Source organism: Chiloscyllium plagiosum, unplaced genomic scaffold (assembly GCF_037043375.1).
Source record: "Chiloscyllium plagiosum isolate Xiang-an unplaced genomic scaffold, Cpla_swu_hap1 HiC_scaffold_6, whole genome shotgun sequence".
Taxonomy (NCBI): domain Eukaryota; kingdom Metazoa; phylum Chordata; class Chondrichthyes; order Orectolobiformes; family Hemiscylliidae; genus Chiloscyllium; species Chiloscyllium plagiosum.
Window position 1 is genome coordinate 20367777 of NW_028270144.1, and position 17529 is coordinate 20385305.

General features: G+C 40.4%; 1 protein-coding gene across 2 annotated transcripts in view; it reads right to left on the minus strand.

The window, feature by feature from the left end:
- The window catches only part of LOC122550504 (FERM, ARHGEF and pleckstrin domain-containing protein 1-like), a 317640-nt gene that overhangs the window by 2301 nt on the left and 297810 nt on the right, over positions 1-17529 (minus strand). For both annotated transcript variants that reach the window (XM_043691327.2, XM_043691326.2), the window contains exon 25: positions 2186-2293. In XM_043691327.2, the coding sequence (XP_043547262.1) occupies positions 2186-2293 (108 nt within the window). The remainder of the gene's footprint in view (positions 1-2185; positions 2294-17529) is intronic.

Sequence of the window (17529 nt, forward strand, 5' to 3'; positions counted from 1 at the left end):
TCTGCACCAATAATGAGACCAATGAAAAGGCAAGTAAAAACGCTTTTCATAGGTTAATGGACTAAACGATTGGAAGTTGAGGTTGAAGGGATCATTATAATCTTAGCATTGCAAGTGTATTTGTACAGTGGGCAAGGCTACCTGGACTTCATTCAAGCATCAAGTGTTAATTGTACATCAATTGTGGTTAACTGTGTGCGACTGGATGGCACTGATTAGGTGGTTATTTGAACACATGCATAGAAACACTCACTTGTCACTGGGGGGGGGGGGCGGTTCTGCATTAGGAGACACACTTGTAATGTTCCACTCTGAGAAGACAGCGAAGTAAAGATGATTCTAGTCCTATCCTTCACCAACTGACTCTCTGGAGTTTAACACTAGGAAGGCTGCACATGGAAATGGATATTGCCACTGGGAATGAGGAGCAGCTGTGGTACAGGAAGGGTAAAGAACCGGGTATCATGGAGTCAAAGAAGAGGGAGAGGTGTATGATTAAGGGGGCACTACTCTGAATACAGGCAGAGGTGTACAGACCTGGAGATGGCTGAGAATAACTGTGAAGGACTCTGACTCTTTTGACAAATAGTCACTAGCGTGTGCTCTCGTCACTGGAGACCTCACAGTTTCTCACTGGCAGCTTACACATTGTGCATCACACAAGTGATAGATGACCTTTTTACTGATGCTGGACAACACATCAGGTTTACAAATCTGATGACCTTCAAGGGCACTGGGTCCAGCATCTGCTATGACCTGGAGGTACTCTACAGTAGCCTGTTGCAAGGGTCCCACATGGTATAGTGGCCTACTGTGTTCACCAAGCACATGGCCTCCACAGAGCATTTGCATGTTGAGGACAGGGAATAGTTGGAAAGGACCGTCTCATCAGGTGAACAGCATGAGATAAATCAGAAGGAAGAATTGGAGCCAGAGTGGGCTGATGCCAAACAGAATGTTGTCCTGACTAGACGCCCCCCTCCTGTCACTAAGCCTTCTCGAGAAGAAGGCTCCACCATAATATTTTGCTTCCCTCTGGTTCAGCGATGGGCATGGCACACCCAGCAACCTGACAGAAAGCTGCCTTGGGTGTCTGAAAGCCATCTACACTCAGCCCCAACAACAGGAAACCCAGCTCCATATCAATTAAAGCTCCACACCCAGGAAGACCTGACTACAATCAGTTTCCCTGTGAAGGTACAAAATAAAAGACCTGGCTGTGTGTTGACTAAAGAATTCTGATGAATAAATCCAAAGTTCACATTTTGTAGGGAAAGACTAAACTGGAAAGAAAAAAACCAAAAGGGAGTTAGAGGAATGTGAGAAACAAATAAAACAAAATTGTAATGCTTTCTGCCTTCCCATGATGCAAGACAGTCAGAAACACAATTAGACAAAGACAGACTTTTTAAATTCTGTTTGTCCACTGGCAATAACTAACATTTGTTTCCACTCCTGAACAAATGAAAACTCATCAGATTGAGTTTCCTTATTGGTTTGTATTGTATTAAGAGGTACTCTTTTTTTTTGGATGATATAGATCCTGTAAGCTCTCTCAGGTGAATGTAGAAGATTCATTGGCACTATTTGGAAGATGATAATACTTAGGCAAACAAAACATTGAAAAACTTCTAAGATAGAATGTTCTAATTTTTTTTAAAGCCTGGGGAAGTTGGAAAAAAGCATTTTAGTTTCAGGTTACAACATTTTGCAGAAGTCTAGGTTGAAGCTGGATGTGTAAAACCCAGGAAAGGGAGGTAATTAGGATTAGGATTAAGAAAAGGTCACCTCAGTGTAAGAAGTTTAGTTTAAAAGTTCCAGATTACAAATGTTTAGCTAAACCCTGAAGGGATTATTTGTAGCTGAGAAAGTCTGAACTCAGTTTTATTAAGGCTCCAAAAAACATTTCAAGTTCGGGAATGGAAGCCGTAGTTTAATTAAGCTCTTGTGAATTTGAAAGATAATTCTCTCTGGAGTGAGTACTACAAAGGAATTTTTGGATGAATTAATGGGATTGAATTTTACCATGTGTCTCAAAGTTTTCAATTTGTGTTATATGTAAATAGTTCCAAAATAATATCCCAAAGCCAATGATGTAATTTTAATATTGCAAAGTAGTACACCAAGCTAATGTCCTGAAAAATACCACATATAATCCCTCAAACAGTTCTAGCAAGTGACTCACCTGATGCGATTTGTAGAAAAAGAGGCAGAAATTGGTAAAAACCACCCAAAGCTTTTGCCAGCCGTTGCTGTTTTTGAATTTCCTCAACAGGTTTCCAGAGAGCTGATTCTGAGGAAGGAGGACATTAAAGCATATAACCGGTGACATAATGTAAACATAACATTACAGAGTGATGGCAAGAGAGCTAGTACACACAAAGGAAAAAACTTGAATAAAAATTCCATAAAAATTCATCGCTTTTCTCAGCAATGCTCAAAGAAAGAAGACCGAAGGGGTAAACATAGACCCTATTGGGATACCACTTATTTCAGGAGAAAGTGAGGTCTGCAGATGCTGGAGATCAGAGATGGAAATGTGTTGCTGGAAAAGCGCAGCAGGTCAGGCAGCATCTAGGGAACAGGAGAATCGACGTTTCGGGCATGAAACGGGCCTGACGTTTCGGGCCTGAACTCGGATTTCACCAGTTTCCTCATTTCCCCTCCCCCCCAGCCTGTCTCAGTAAAATCCATCAAATTCAGCACCGCCTTCCTAACCTGCAATCTTCTTCCCGACCTCTCCGCCCCCACCCCAGTCTGACCTATCACCCTCACCTTGACCTCTTTCCACCTATCACATTTCCGACACCCCTCCCCCAAGTCCCTCCTCCCTATCTTTTAGCCTGCTGGACCAACTTTCCTCATTCCTGAAGAAGGGCTCATGCCCGAAACGTCGATTCTTCTGTTCCCTAGATGCTGCCTGACCTGCTGCGCTTTTCCAGCAACACATTTCCATCTCTACCACTTATTTCAATTAAGCAATGAAGAACTAGCTACCCAAAGCATTGGCCAAGAGTCATGTTTCTACTCAGGTTGCCAACCTTCCAGGATTGTCCTCTAGTCTCCAGAAACTAAAGATTAATTTGGATGCTGCATCTAACAAACCCCATGGAGAACACCAACTGAAAAAAATATAAGTTCCTTCGAACATTTTTGTTTGGTTGGACATTAAAGTTTTGGAGGTGTGATCTATAAGACTAATTGCTGGAGGTAAGGGATGTGGACAGCTGGAGGCAAGTAATCTCCAGGAATACATCCAACTGCAGTTGGCAACAATATCATTTGCAGAACAATAAATGAATTCAAGGCTCTTTAGACCTTGGGCAAACTGCTAGAGTTTGTTTGGAAGGGTAAACAGTGAAATAATAATTTTCTAAAATATAAGGTTCAACTCATACTGAGGAATTATCATTAGATGATTCCAAATGTGCCTAGAACTTATTTATAATCCAAGCATATGCCACTTGAAGACATTAGGCATTAAGTGGTCAACCTCTGTTATTATGAAGGCAGTACATTTTGATTTGATAACCTACCACCAAATATCCATCCTCTGTTATCAAAGTTCAGTAGCACCACTATCTTGAGGTATTTCTACCAGACCTTGCTGCTACTCATTCATTCTGTAATGCTCCATACAAACTACCATTTGTGCAGAGATGATATCAAAAGATTAAATCCAATTTAGACTGAAGCTTACTTTACAACTTGGGGCCCCTTCCTTTACTTTTAATTAAGACTTTGACGATCATTATTTGCGCAAGGTATTTATGTAAATAAGTTATTAATTTTATAAATGATTTTAGTCAACTGAGTTAATTCCAAAATAATCACATAGCCATACAGATCTACAACACAGAAACAGGCTTTTCGGCCCATCACATCCATGCTGGTCCAAGACAACCACCTAACTATTTTAATCTCATTCTCCAGCATTTGATCTATATCCTTGTAAGCCTTGGCTTCAAAAATGTACATCTAAATACTGCTTAAATGTTATGAGCGTTTTTGCCTCTATCACTTTTACATGCAGCGAGTTTGAGATACCAACCATTCTCTGGGTGAAGATGTTTTTCCTCACACCTTCTCTAAACCTTTTGCCTCCTACCTTAAGTCTATGTCCCCTGGTCATTGATCCCTCCATCAAGAGAAACATTCTTCCAGTCTATGCTAAGTGCCTCATTAAAAACCATGAAATATTGAATGATATTAAATTTTAAATACACCTACTTTTAAGTTTAGATCATTTGCACACTATTTTTCCACATCAATGATGTGTCCAGCCCTATTTTGCCTCCAAAGCAACTCACCAAGGTTCCTTCAACAGCACCTTCTGCAAACTCGACCAACCTGAGTAACAAATGTAAGGGGCATCACTTCTGGTTCCTTTACTGTCACTCAGTCAAAATCCAAGACCTCCCCCCAACCCAACAATACAGTGGATACTTTGCAGAAGGACCAATTTAAGGAGGTTGCTTAATAGTATCTTCTCAAATAGGGTGGGCAATAAATGCTGATCTAGTTTGCAGACTTACAACCCATAAATGAATTAAAAAGAATGATGATTTATGCTTAAATTTACACAGGTGTTTTGCTTAAATTTACACAGATTTAAAATACTAGAATTATATACTTTCCTGGCTCATTTAATTGGATTGAGTTTACAGAAATCCCTTTTTGGTTTATGATCAAGAGTCTGTCCATCTCTCAAATGATAGCTTTAAATGTTTTGCGTATGTTTTCATTTACTTTACTCCATGTTTGCAACAGTATGTTCTATGGTTGACCCCTTCCAGAATATATCGGAATCATTTATATTAGAACATCCCAACTGATCTATAACACCTGAGTTTACAGTGGACTTTGTGTTCCTGGACTGGAGGAAACTAAAACCAACCCCATTTTTGATCAAATGCTTTGTGGTCGTGTATATTATGTGTAATTTTAAAATAAGAAACAGACCATTTGGCCTTGCCGGTCAATGTTGATATTTATGCTCCAACCAAGCCACCTTCATCTCTCCTTGTCAACATATCCTTCCAACTGCCACCCTTAACTTATCTAGCTTCCCATTAAAAATACATCTAAACTATTCACATCAACTAGTCCATATACTACCACTCTCTAGATAAAGATGTTAGTCTTAAATTTACAATTGTATTTATTCGCACCTATCCCATATTGACAATCTTTAATTTTGGTCTACCTACACGTTGATGTGATCTCTATATAGATCTTCTCAAACCTAATTGTAGATGTATAATCATCAAATGACAATCTTCCTATCGACTACCAATATCTATTCTTAGAGAATGGTTACAGTACAGCAGGAGGCCACTTGTCAGCTATCTGCACCAGCTGTCCCAACGAACAATGGACTGAAAGCCATTCTCCTCCTTTCTCCCTATCTCCCTGCACATTCTTCCTTTTCAGGGAATAATACAGTTCTCCCTGAATGCTTCATTTGAATCTGCCATCATCACACTCTCAGACAGCACATTCCAGACCTTAAGCATATGAAAAAAGATTTCTCCTAATATCTGACAAAGGGTCACCTGACCCGAAGTGCTATCTGTGATTTCTCTCCACAGATGCTGTCACACCTGCTGAGCTTTTCCAGCAATTTCCATTTTTGTCTCTGATTTAAGACATTTTTCTCTTAATGTCTTATTGCTTATTTTTTCCAATTACCTTGAATCCGTGCCACTTGCTATTGATCCTTCCACTAGGAGAAACAATTTTTCCTTATCCACTTGACTAGCCCCTTATAATATTGAATACAATCTTCTCTTATAGAATCATGGAGTCATACAGCATAGAAACAGACCTTTCGGTCCAATTCATCCACTCCAACCAGACATCCCAATTTGACCTAGTCCCACTTGCCAGCACTTGGCCCTTATTCCTCTAAACCCTTCCTATTCATATATTCATCTAGATGCCTTTCAAATGTTGGAATTGTAGCAGCCTCCACCACTTCCTTTGACACCACAGTCCATACACGCACCACCCTCTGTATTCTCCAAGGCAAATAAATTTTACTTTATTTACTTCTCCGATCAGCTTATGCAACCAAAGTTCCAACCACACCAAACACACTAAAACAGCAGCTAATGAACTTGAAAGACCCATACAGACAACAAGCAAAACTAATGTAATTTACAAAATACCTTGCAAGAGCTGTAACAAACACTACACTGGACAAACAGGCAGAAAACTAGCCACCAGGATACATGAACATCAACTAGCCACAAAACGACATGACCCACTTTCACTATTATCCTTATATATGGATGAGGCAGGACACCACTTCGACGGGGACAACACATCCGACCTAGGACAAGCCAAACAGAGACATGCACGAGAACTTCCAGAAGCATGGTATTCCAACCGGAACTCTATCAACCAGATTGACTTGGATCCCATTTACCACTCCCTGAGAAAAAGAACAGGAAAAGACATCACCATGGGAAATGATGTCACAACAGGAAATGACATCATCAATCCTAGGAAACTCAAACATATAAATAGAAAGCCGGCTACACACCAGTGCTTCATTCGGAGGCTCACTGAAGATGTTACCTAGTATGGTGACAAAACTTCTGAAAATGAACCTTCTAGCTCAGCGAGCAAACCTACATCCAGAATCTCAACCGGAGCTACCAACCTTCTCAAAATTCGCTAAAGATATTAACTGAAGAAAATAAAAGTGAATACAGAATTTTGCCAAAATGCAGCTGAACACAGTCCTGTGATCTGAACAAGAAAGTTTAAAGTGGAGACAGGTTAACCCTTCACTGAGGTTGGGCTGGCTGTAAGATTGTTGTTAAGGGTAAAAGGATTTAATTTTTAATTATTTTCGTAATGAGTCTGTTTCAAATAGTTCTTGTATAATGTGACACACTTTGTTACTTTTTCTTTTGTGTATAATAAACTTCTGTTGTTTTGGTAAAAGTACATTGGCAGCCTCTTGTGAATACATTTAATAACTGACTACAGTAAACAAGTTGTGAAAATAAAATTTATGCTCTAACAAGCTAGCTTCCACTCTAAGATTGGACTAATTCAGTATTGCTGTCAGCTGGGATCATAATACACTGCTTAGATTAGATTTAGATTCCCTACAGTGTGGAAACAGGCCCTTCGGCCCAACCAGTCCACACCGACCCTCCGAAGAGTAACTCAGCCAGGCCCATTTTCCTCTGACTAATGCATCTAACACTATGGGCAATTTAGCATGGCCAATTCACTGGCCTGCACATCTTGGAATGTGGGCGGAAACCAGAGCACCCGGAGGAAACCCACGCAGACACGGGGAGAATGTGCAAACTCTACACAGACAGTCGCCCGAGGCTGGAATTGAACCTGGGAACCTGGTGCTGTGAGGCAGCAGTGCTAACCACTGAGCCACCGTGCCGCCCCCTATTTTATCTTCAATCACTCTATATTTCTTCATGGTTATCAGCAAATACCATGTGAGCTACCCAACAAAAAGTGAACCAAGAAAGTAAATTTGAGAGCAAGTAACTCCTTGAATTTGAGACTGCAATTATGAGTTGGTCTACGTTGGGTTTTGCTGTGGTGTAAAGCTGCTTTGGTTTTAGAATGTTTGAACCGGTCTGGTCTAAAGCTAACTTTTTGAGTCTTGACCATTTTGCCAAGTGTTACGGTCATGGCATGAAGATTACCAAACTTATGAAACCCTAGAGACTCCAAGAATTATAAGATTTATCTCTAGGACACTGCATTGAGCAAAACACAGGAGGAAACTAAAAGGGCTAATAGAATTTTGCTTCTCAAAATCTTTGAACTGTGTAGAGTTATAGAGTTATATAGAGTCCATCCCCCCTCACCTTAAACGTATGCCTCAACTGAGAAAAAAACTTTGCTATTCACCTTATCCATGTCCCTCATGATTTTATAAACCTCTATAAGGTCACTCAGTCTCCGACACTCCAGGAGAAAAAAAAATCCCAGCCTATACAACCTCCCCTTTTAACTCAAATCCTCTAATCCTGGCAATATCCTTGTAAATCTTTTCTGAACCCTTTCAGGTTAACAACATCTTCCTAAAGCAGGGAGACCTAAATTAAATGCAGTACTCTAAAAGTGGCCTCACCAATGTCCTGTACAGCCGCAACATGACCTCCCAACTCCTAAACTCAATATACTGGCCAATGAAGGCAAGCGTGTCAAATAACTTCTACACCACTCTGTCTACCTCTGACTCCACTTTCAAGGAAACTATTATCCAAGGAGTAGATGGAAGAAAGGCTCGGATTAATAATTGGGTAACAATGAGTCCATTAATTTGTAAACTGTTGTGGTCAGGAATGGTGTGTGAGATTGAACATTTCAGGTAACCAACAGTATTATTGTGGGTCACTGTACCCAAAAAGTTAACTCTGATTTCTCTGAACAGATGCTGCTAGACCTGTTGAGCTTTTCCAGCAGTTCCTGTTTTTGTTTATGATTTACAGGATCTGCAGTTCTTTCGGTGATATTGAGAGAATGGGGCAGTTGAAGGCAGAAGGATCATGTAGCGAAACCTCCAGGAATATGCCCAGGCTGATTTGGCAACCCTATGAATAAAGGCACAAGCATTCATTGGGAAGAGAACCACTTTCTCACAACAGTCTACAATTTAAGGCTATACAAATCTCAGATTCAATTTTGAATAATTGTTGCTTTGGGAAGCTAGTGAATGGAATCTTAATGTTTTCATAAGAATGGAAGGAGAAAGATCAAATTTTCTCCCTCACCATCCAGTGTCCACTAACAGTCAATCATCTTATTGACAGGATATTGCCAGTGTTTTATGAAATAGCTAAGGACAACGAGAGGGGATAGAAAGGAAACAAATATATATGCATACCCTTTCATTGGGAAGTTTCTTTTTAGAATTAATGGAAGACTTAACAGTGGGCTTCAAAATTATGAGGAGCCATGATAGAAAAGAGGTAAATTGATTCCAATGACAGGACGGATAAAAACCAGTGGACGCAGTTTAAAATAAATAGCAAAAGAACACAGGTGTGATAAGAAGGCTTTTTTAGGCTACGATGATCTGGAATGTTCTGCCTGAAATGACAATGAAATAAGATTCAACAATAGCATTCAAAAGGAGACTCAATAAATACGTGAAGCAGAGGAAACTGCAGAATTAAGGAAGAAGGGAATGGAACTAATTGGATAGCTCTTTCAAAGAGACACATTTGAGTTGAATGATCTTGTGCTGTAAGATTTTACAATTTCACAACATTTAACTGAAGAAAACTGAAGGAAAGATATTATTAACTAGATTACATTGTTCCATTACATGTTGTTTCCAGAAGTCAGTACAATAATGAAATCCTTATGAAGCTATCCTGTTTTCTCATTTATGGTTCTGACAGCCCAATGGTCATGGTGTATGTTACTGTATATGTGTTTATACCAAATAGGGCACTTAACATTTTAAAATTTCATAATATTGCAACTTTTAACCACTGTGAGTTGAAGAGTTCTTCATATTTGGAGAAACAATTTAGACTGTCTGAGAAAAACTATAATGAGGGGTGATTTAGTGAGTCAGTGGGAGTCTTCAAGTAACTTACTTAAATAAATTATTTAATACAAGGCCATGTTCTAGAACTCGCTTGCTACATCTTTTAGCTTCTCTACCTCACTTTTCTTCTTTAAGGCACGTCTTGGAAACCTACTTCTTTGATCAAAATCCTTTGTGACCTGGTATGATACTTTGTTTTATAATGCTCTAGTGAAGCACTAGGGGTAGCCTATTACATTCAAAGTACTATATTAATATAAGCTGCTGCATTGCTAAAATTTTGAATTATACAGGCAAATTACGATTAATATCAATAAACAACAGTCCGTAAAATAAAATACTGCTTCCATTTCATGGACCACCACTAAATTTAAATTCCTTGCATTTCCAAAAACCTATGTCTGGCCTCTCGTTAAATTCAAAAATTAATTAGTAGGCAATTTCAATTCAGCCTGACCCTGTAATTGAGCTTCCAGTTGTGTTTTGACAGCGTAAGCTATTACAGCAAATTTCAAAAGCCAGCAAAAGAAAAGATTTTGCAATTTAATTGCACCCCCGTTTGCCAAATCCAAGCGCTCGGCAGCTGGCCGGCTTAATTTATTTTTACTGTTACCTCGATAATCCTGATGTAATCATAAAAGGAGAGACTCTGCACTCGATACCAGCAGACATGAGATATGGTAAGAGGCCGGTGATTATTGACCAGTCCAGAGGGGAGAGAGGAAGCAGAGTCAATAACAGTGGAGACTTCTTCTATCACACCAGAAAGACAACGAGAACAAAGGGAGAGAAGACAAGACAGGCTGTAAATGATGTAAGGAGTAAGGAGAAGACAAACAGCTTTGTAAAGGAGTAGCAAATTGGGTTGCCAACACTCTAGAATTGTCCTGAAGTTGCCAGAATGGAGAAAAAAAATGTTTTGTAAGACAAACATTTCTTTGAAATCATTTATTAATTTCATTTAAAGAAAACCCATTGGAAACGGGCAAGAACTTAAATTTAGTGGCATTTTACTGAATCATCCAATGCGTGAGGAAGAGATGGTACATATTTTGATTGGCCATGGGATGGCTGGGAGTCACATGTTGGCTGATCAGTTCAGACTGTGGTTGGAGATGGTCAGGAAGCCATTTAAAAACACCTCCAGGAATATGGTCAACCAGAGTTGGCAACCCTATTTATAATTTACACACAAACACATCCAAGAAGAGTTAGATCTTGACAGGATGCCTGAAAAATAAAATGTTTTAAATAGGAGCCAAACCAATTTTACCTTAAGGATTTATTTTAAGATTTCAATATGTCAACACAATCCTATTTTAGAACAAGACTCCAAATGCCCACATCAATTATTTGTTGCATGTAAGCTGCCAGATCTGTGTTATAGAGTCAGAGAGTACATCACGGAAACACACCCTTTGGTCCAACCCGTCCATGCCGACCAGATATACCAACCCAATCTAGTCCCACCTGTCAGCACCTAGCCCATATCCCTCCAAACCCTTCCTATTCATATACCCATCCAAGTGCCTCTTAAGTGATGTAATTGTACCAGCCTCCAATACTTCCTCTGACAGCTCATTCCATACACGTACCACCCTCTGTGTGAAAACGTTGTCCTTTAGGTCTCTTTTATATCTCTCCCATCTAACCCTAAACCTATGCCCTCTAGTTCTGGACTCTCCCACCCCAGGGAAAATGACTTTGTCTATTTATCCTATCCATGCCCCTCATGATTTTGTAAACCTCTATAAGGTCACCCCTCAACCTCCGACGCTCCAGGGAAAACAGCCCCAGCCTGTACAGCCTCTCCCTATAGCTCAAATGCTCCAATCCTGGCAACATCCTTGTAAATCTTTTCTGAACCCTTTCAAGTTTCACAACATCTTTCTGATAGGAAGGAGACCAGAATTGCATGCAATATTCCAACAGTGGCCTAACCAACGTCCTGTACAGCCGCAACATGACCTCCCAACTCCTGTACTCAATACACTGACCAATAATAGAAAGCATACCAAACGCATTCTCCACTATCCTATCTACCTGCGACTCCGCTTTCAAGAAGCTATGAACCTGCACTCCAAGGTCTCTTTGTTCAGCAACACTCCCTAGGACCTTAACATTAAGTGTATAAGTCCTGCTAAGATTTGCTTTCCCAAATGCAGCACCTCACATTTATCTAAATTAAACTCCATCTGCCACTTCTCAGCCCATTGGCCCATCTGATCAAGATCCTGTTGTAATCTGAGGTAACCCTCTTCGCTGTCCACTACACCTCCAATTTTGGTGTCATCTGCAAACCTAATAACTGTACCTCTTACGCTCGCATCCAAATCATTTATGTAAATGAGAAAAAGTACAGGACCCAGCACCGATCCTTGTGGCACTTCACTGGTCACAGGACTCCAGTCTGAAAAACAACCCTCCACCACGACCCTCTGTCTTCTACCTTTGAGCCAGTTCTGTATCCAAATGGCTAGTTCTCCTTGTGTTCCATAGGATCTAACCTTGCTAATCAGGGTTTCATGGGGAACCTTGTCGAACGCCTTACTGAAGTCCATATAGATCATATCTACCACTCTGCCCTCATCAATCTTCTTTGTTACTTCTTCAAAAAATTCAATCAAGTTTGTGAGACATGATTTGCCATGCACAAAGTCATGTTGACTGTCCCTAATCAGTCCTTACCTTTCCAAATATATGTACATCCTGTCCCTCAGGATTCCCTCTAACAACTTGCCCACCACTGATGTCAGGCTCACTGGTCTATAGTTCCCTGGCTTGTCCTCAGCAAGAGGCCCACCAATCACTTCTCTAGCTTCCCCACAGAGTTCGAGGGTATACCTGATCAGGTCCTGGGGATGTATCCACCTTTATGCGTTTCAAGACATCCAGCACTTCCTCCTCTATAATATGGACATTTTGCAAGGTGTCACCATCTATTTCCCTACATTCTATATCATCCATATTCTTTTCCACAGTAAACACTGATGCAAAATATTCGTTCAGTATCTCCCCCATTTTCTGTGGCTCCACACAAGGCCGCCTTGCTGATCTTTGAGGGGCCCTATTCTCTCCTTAGTTACCCTTTTGTCCTTCATGTATTTGTAAAAACCCTTTGGATTCTCCTTAATTCTATTTGCCAAAGCTATCTCATGTCCCCTTTTTGCCCTCCTAATTTCCCTCTTAAGTATACTCCTACTGCCTTTATACTCTTCTAAGGATTCACCTTACATATATATGCTTCCTTCTTTTTCTTAACCAAGCCCTCAATTTCCTTAGTCATCCAGCATTCCCTATACCTACCAGCCTTTCCTTTCACCCTGACAGGAATATACTTTCTCTGGATTCTCGTTATCTCATTTCTGAAGGCTTCCCATTTTCCAGCCGTCCCTTTACCTGCAAACATCTGCCCCCAATCAGCTTTTGAAAGTTCTTGCCTAATACCATCAAAATTAGTCTTTCTCCAATTTAGAACTTCAACTTTTAGATCTGGTCTATCCTTTTCCATCACTATTTTAAATCTAATAGAATTATGGTTGCTTGCCCCAAAGTGCTCCCCCACTGACACCTCAGTCACCTGCCCTGCCTTATTTCCCAAGAGTAGGTCAAGCTTTGCACGTTCTCTAGTAGGTACATCCACATTCTGAATCAGAATATTTTCTTGTACATACTTAACAAATTCCTCTCTATCTATACCCTTAACACTATGGCAGTCCCAGTCTATGTTTGGAAAGTTAAAATCCCCTACCACAGCCATCCTATTATTCTTGCAGATAGCTGAGATCTCCTTACAAGTTTGTTTCTCAATTTCCCTCTGACTATTAGGGGGTCTATAATAAAATTCCAATAAGGTGATCATCCCTTTCTTATTTCACAGTTCCACCCAAGTAACTTCCCTGGTTGCATTTCAAGGAATATCCTCCCTCAGCACAGCCGTAATGCTAGCCCTTATCAAAAACGCCACTCCCCCTCCTCTCTTGTCTCCCTTTCTATCCTTCTTGTAGCATTTGTATCCTGGAACATTAAGCTGCCAGTCCTGCCCATCCCTGAGCCATGTTTCTGTAATTGCTATGATATCCCAGTCCCATGTTCGTAACCATGCTCTGAGTTCATCTGCCTTCCCCGTTAGGCCCCTTGCATTGAAATAAATGCAGTTTAATTTATTAGTCCTACCTTGTCCCTGCCTGCCCTGACTGTTTGACTCTCTTCTGTTCTCAACTGTACCCTCTCAGATCGATCTCTTTCCTCACTATCTCCCTGGGTCACCCTCCCCCCACCCCCGACCTTACTAGTTTAAATCCTCCCAAGCAGCTCTAGCAAATTTCCCTGCCAGTATATTAGTCCCCTTCCAATTTAGGTGCAATCCGTCCTTCTTGTACAGGTCACTACTACCCCAAAAGAGATTCCAATGATCCAAAAATGTGAATCCTTCTCCCATACACCAGCTCCTCAGCCGTGCATTCATCTGCTCTATCCTCCTATTTCTGCCCTCACTAGCTCGTAGCACCAGGAGTAATCCAGATATTACTGCTCTCAAGGACCTCCTTTTTAAATTCCTGCCTAAATCTCTGTAATCTCCCTTCAGAATCTCACCCTTTTCCCTTCCTATGTCATTGGTTCCAATGTGGACAATGACCTCTTGCTGGCCGTCTCCCCCTTGAGAACATTCTGCACTCTCTCTGAGACATCCTTGATCCTGGCACCAGGGAAGCAACACGCCATTCTGATTTTTCACTGCTGGCCACAGAAAAGTTTGTCTGTACCTCGGACTAGATAATCCCTTAACACAATTGATCTCTTGGAACCTGACATATCCCTCGTTGCATTACAGCCAGTCTCAATACCAGAAATTTGGCTGTTCGTGCTACATTCCCCTGAGAATCCATCACCCCCTACATTTTCCAAAGCAGCATTCCTGTTTGAAATGGGTATATCCACAAAAGACTCCTGCAGTAGCTGTCCACCTCTCTTACCTTTCCTGGAGTTAACCCATCTATGTGACTGTATCTGAGACTTTTCCCCCTTCCTACAACTGCCATCCATCACATACTGTTGTTGTTGCAAATTCCTCATTGTTCTAACTGTCTCTTCAACCGATCCATTCGATCTGATAAGATTCACAACCAACAGCATTTATTGCAGATATAATCTGCAGTAACTCTTAAACTCTCTTTAAACTCCCACATCTGACAAGAAGCATATATCACTCCACAAAGGCCATTTTTGCTACTTCACAATCTACAGACCCAGAAAATAACACCATCTTATTCTTAAACAAAACACTGTCCCAGGTTAGATTATTAGTTACGGCTTATATTTTAAGATTAATCAAGAGACATATCTCAAAAAAACATATAATCAAGAAAGAACCCACACTACTCACTACTGCAAACTTTCTATAGGCCACTTAAAACAATTAACTTATCTGATTCTGTGATGTGAACTTCACCCAAACAGTTCCTCCAAGATCAGTTGTGAATTTCACTATTTGTTAATTTTCCCAGAGGCACTCTGATGTCCAGTGATACATGAATTCAAACAGCAAAGGCAGTACTGTGCAGGTTCACTCTGGTGTCAGTTTCTTTCTCTCTCTGTCTCCTGCACTGACCTCACCATGTGCTTCCTTTGTCAGTTCTTCTCCCTTTTAAAACTGCTGTTGTTTTGACTTTTGTTTTCTAAAGTTCCAAAACAATGCAACAGCATAGAAAACAGTAATTGCTGCTCCTGGAATTCGAGGAAATCACCTCCAGCACCTAAAATACCTCAAAAAAGGAGCAGCTGTTACAGCCAGAAATTTTTCCCATCCTCCATCTTGGATTACCCAGAATCCCTATGTCTAAGGAGTAATCCACCCAGATCCATTTCCCTCTGACTAATCTACCTAACACTATGGGCAGTTTAGCATGGCCAATTCACCCAAATCTGCAAATCTTTGGACTGTGGGAGGAAACCCACACAGACATAGGGAGAGTGTGCAAACTCCACACAGACAGTCACCTGAGGCTAGAATTGAACCTGGGACCCTGGTGCTGTGAGGCAGCTGTGCTAGCTATTGTGCCACCCCAAATGTACAAGGCTAGAAATTTGTACCAACAATGTTATCTAGCAAAGTCACAGGACATAATCAGACCATTTAGTTTAACTCGTATTTACTTTCTATGTGAGTGTCTTTTCTCATCTCTGACTCTGATCAGCATATTATTCCATTCTTTTATTTCTACCTTGTATGCTCATACAGCTTCCCCTTAAATATACTTTTCATCTCAAATTCTCAAATGAGAATTCCAAATTCTCATCAATCTTTAGTAAAATGATGTTTCCTGATTGGGAATTTTAATGAATATTACCTTAAATTTATAATTATAATATCATTTATTATACTTATAATATAGTTTAGGTCTCTTCACAAGAAAAAGCAATTCCATGTTACTCATTTGTATTCTTAAAGATTTGTAACATGTCAACCTACAACATTAGCAAATTAATGTCCAATACCTATCCTAATGTTAAATGGGGAACATTCCCATTACATTTGTGGCATTCAAGGTTATGCCAAGAGTGTTTTAAATATTACCCCTCTTGAAACCCCCAGCAATAATGTCTAGCACCTAAGCATGACAGACAGCAGATATTACTTGAATATACATTTGGTAACCTCAGCTGGTATGGGAATTGAAATTGTGCTATGAGCATCACTCTGTATTGCAGACCAGCCTTCCAGCCAACTGAGCTAAACAAGTCCCACTGCAGCACTCCTTGAATATACATTTGCACAGAAAACAGTTTATACTTAAAGGCAGTGTGATACTTGGACTAAGAGTCTGTCATGATATTTTTGCCTTAAGAAAGATGTTTTGTGTGAGAAACAAAACTCACATATTAATAAATTTCAGTCCGAGTCAAATTCTGAAGCAGCAAATTTTATTGATACGTACTTGCAAGAACGGGTGCCTAATGAGTAAGCACCCCGATCTGAGGGTTACATTCTGATTTATGCTATTCAGCTGCATCTCTCGGTCCTCCCCTTTCACCCCATTGGTTACTTTTACTGGAGCACATAGCCTATCACAAGCTCTAACTTCTCTCCGCCTCTGTTTACTTCTCCCATTACTCTAAGCCTGTCACCCCTTACTCTTATTTAGCTCATTCCTTATATGTGACTATCCTGGCATAGTTTGCTGACTTTGTGCGATCATCCTGCCAAACTAAATTCCATTGGCCACATCCCTCCTGAGACTGGCACACTATTCTCCTGTTACTGGTACATCCGCTACACGGTCGCTCTGCCCTATTAGTCATAGATAATTCGGCCTGTTTTCACTTCTCCTATGCCTGTACATCCTGCTTCACGATTGCTCTGCCCTATTAGTCAGAGATAATTCTACCTGTTTTTGCTTCTTTCTGTCTTCCTATGCCTGGTACATCCCGCTCCACGATGGCTCTGCCCTATTAGTCATAGATAATTCTATCTATTTTCGCTTCTTACTGTTTAGTATTTGCATGCGCAGCCTAATTTTATAATGTAAGCTTTTGCAGAAACAACACCTGTTCCCTTATTCTGCACAATTTTAACCCTATACCTTACACTTTGGCAATCATCTTGATTTTAAAATTTTCCTCAATTTCAATTCCCATCAAGGACTCTATCATCCATATAACTCTAATCTCCTCCAACCCTCCTGAAACTTCTGAAATATCTCTAGTCCTCCAATTTTGATGTCTTGGGCATCCCAAACTTTAAATTGGTGGCCATGCCTTCATTTGCCTAGGCCCTAAACCTGGTTATTTCCTCTTTTAACCTCTCCACTTCTTTGCCTCACTCTCCCACTTTCAGATGCTGCTCCAAACCTACTTCTAGAACCAAACATTTGATCGTCTGAACTAATATCCACTGTGTGACTCAGTGTCATGCCCTGTTGTATAAAAGGTAAAAACCAAGTCACCATCGTCCCACTTTCTCATGAAAGAAACAACAGTTT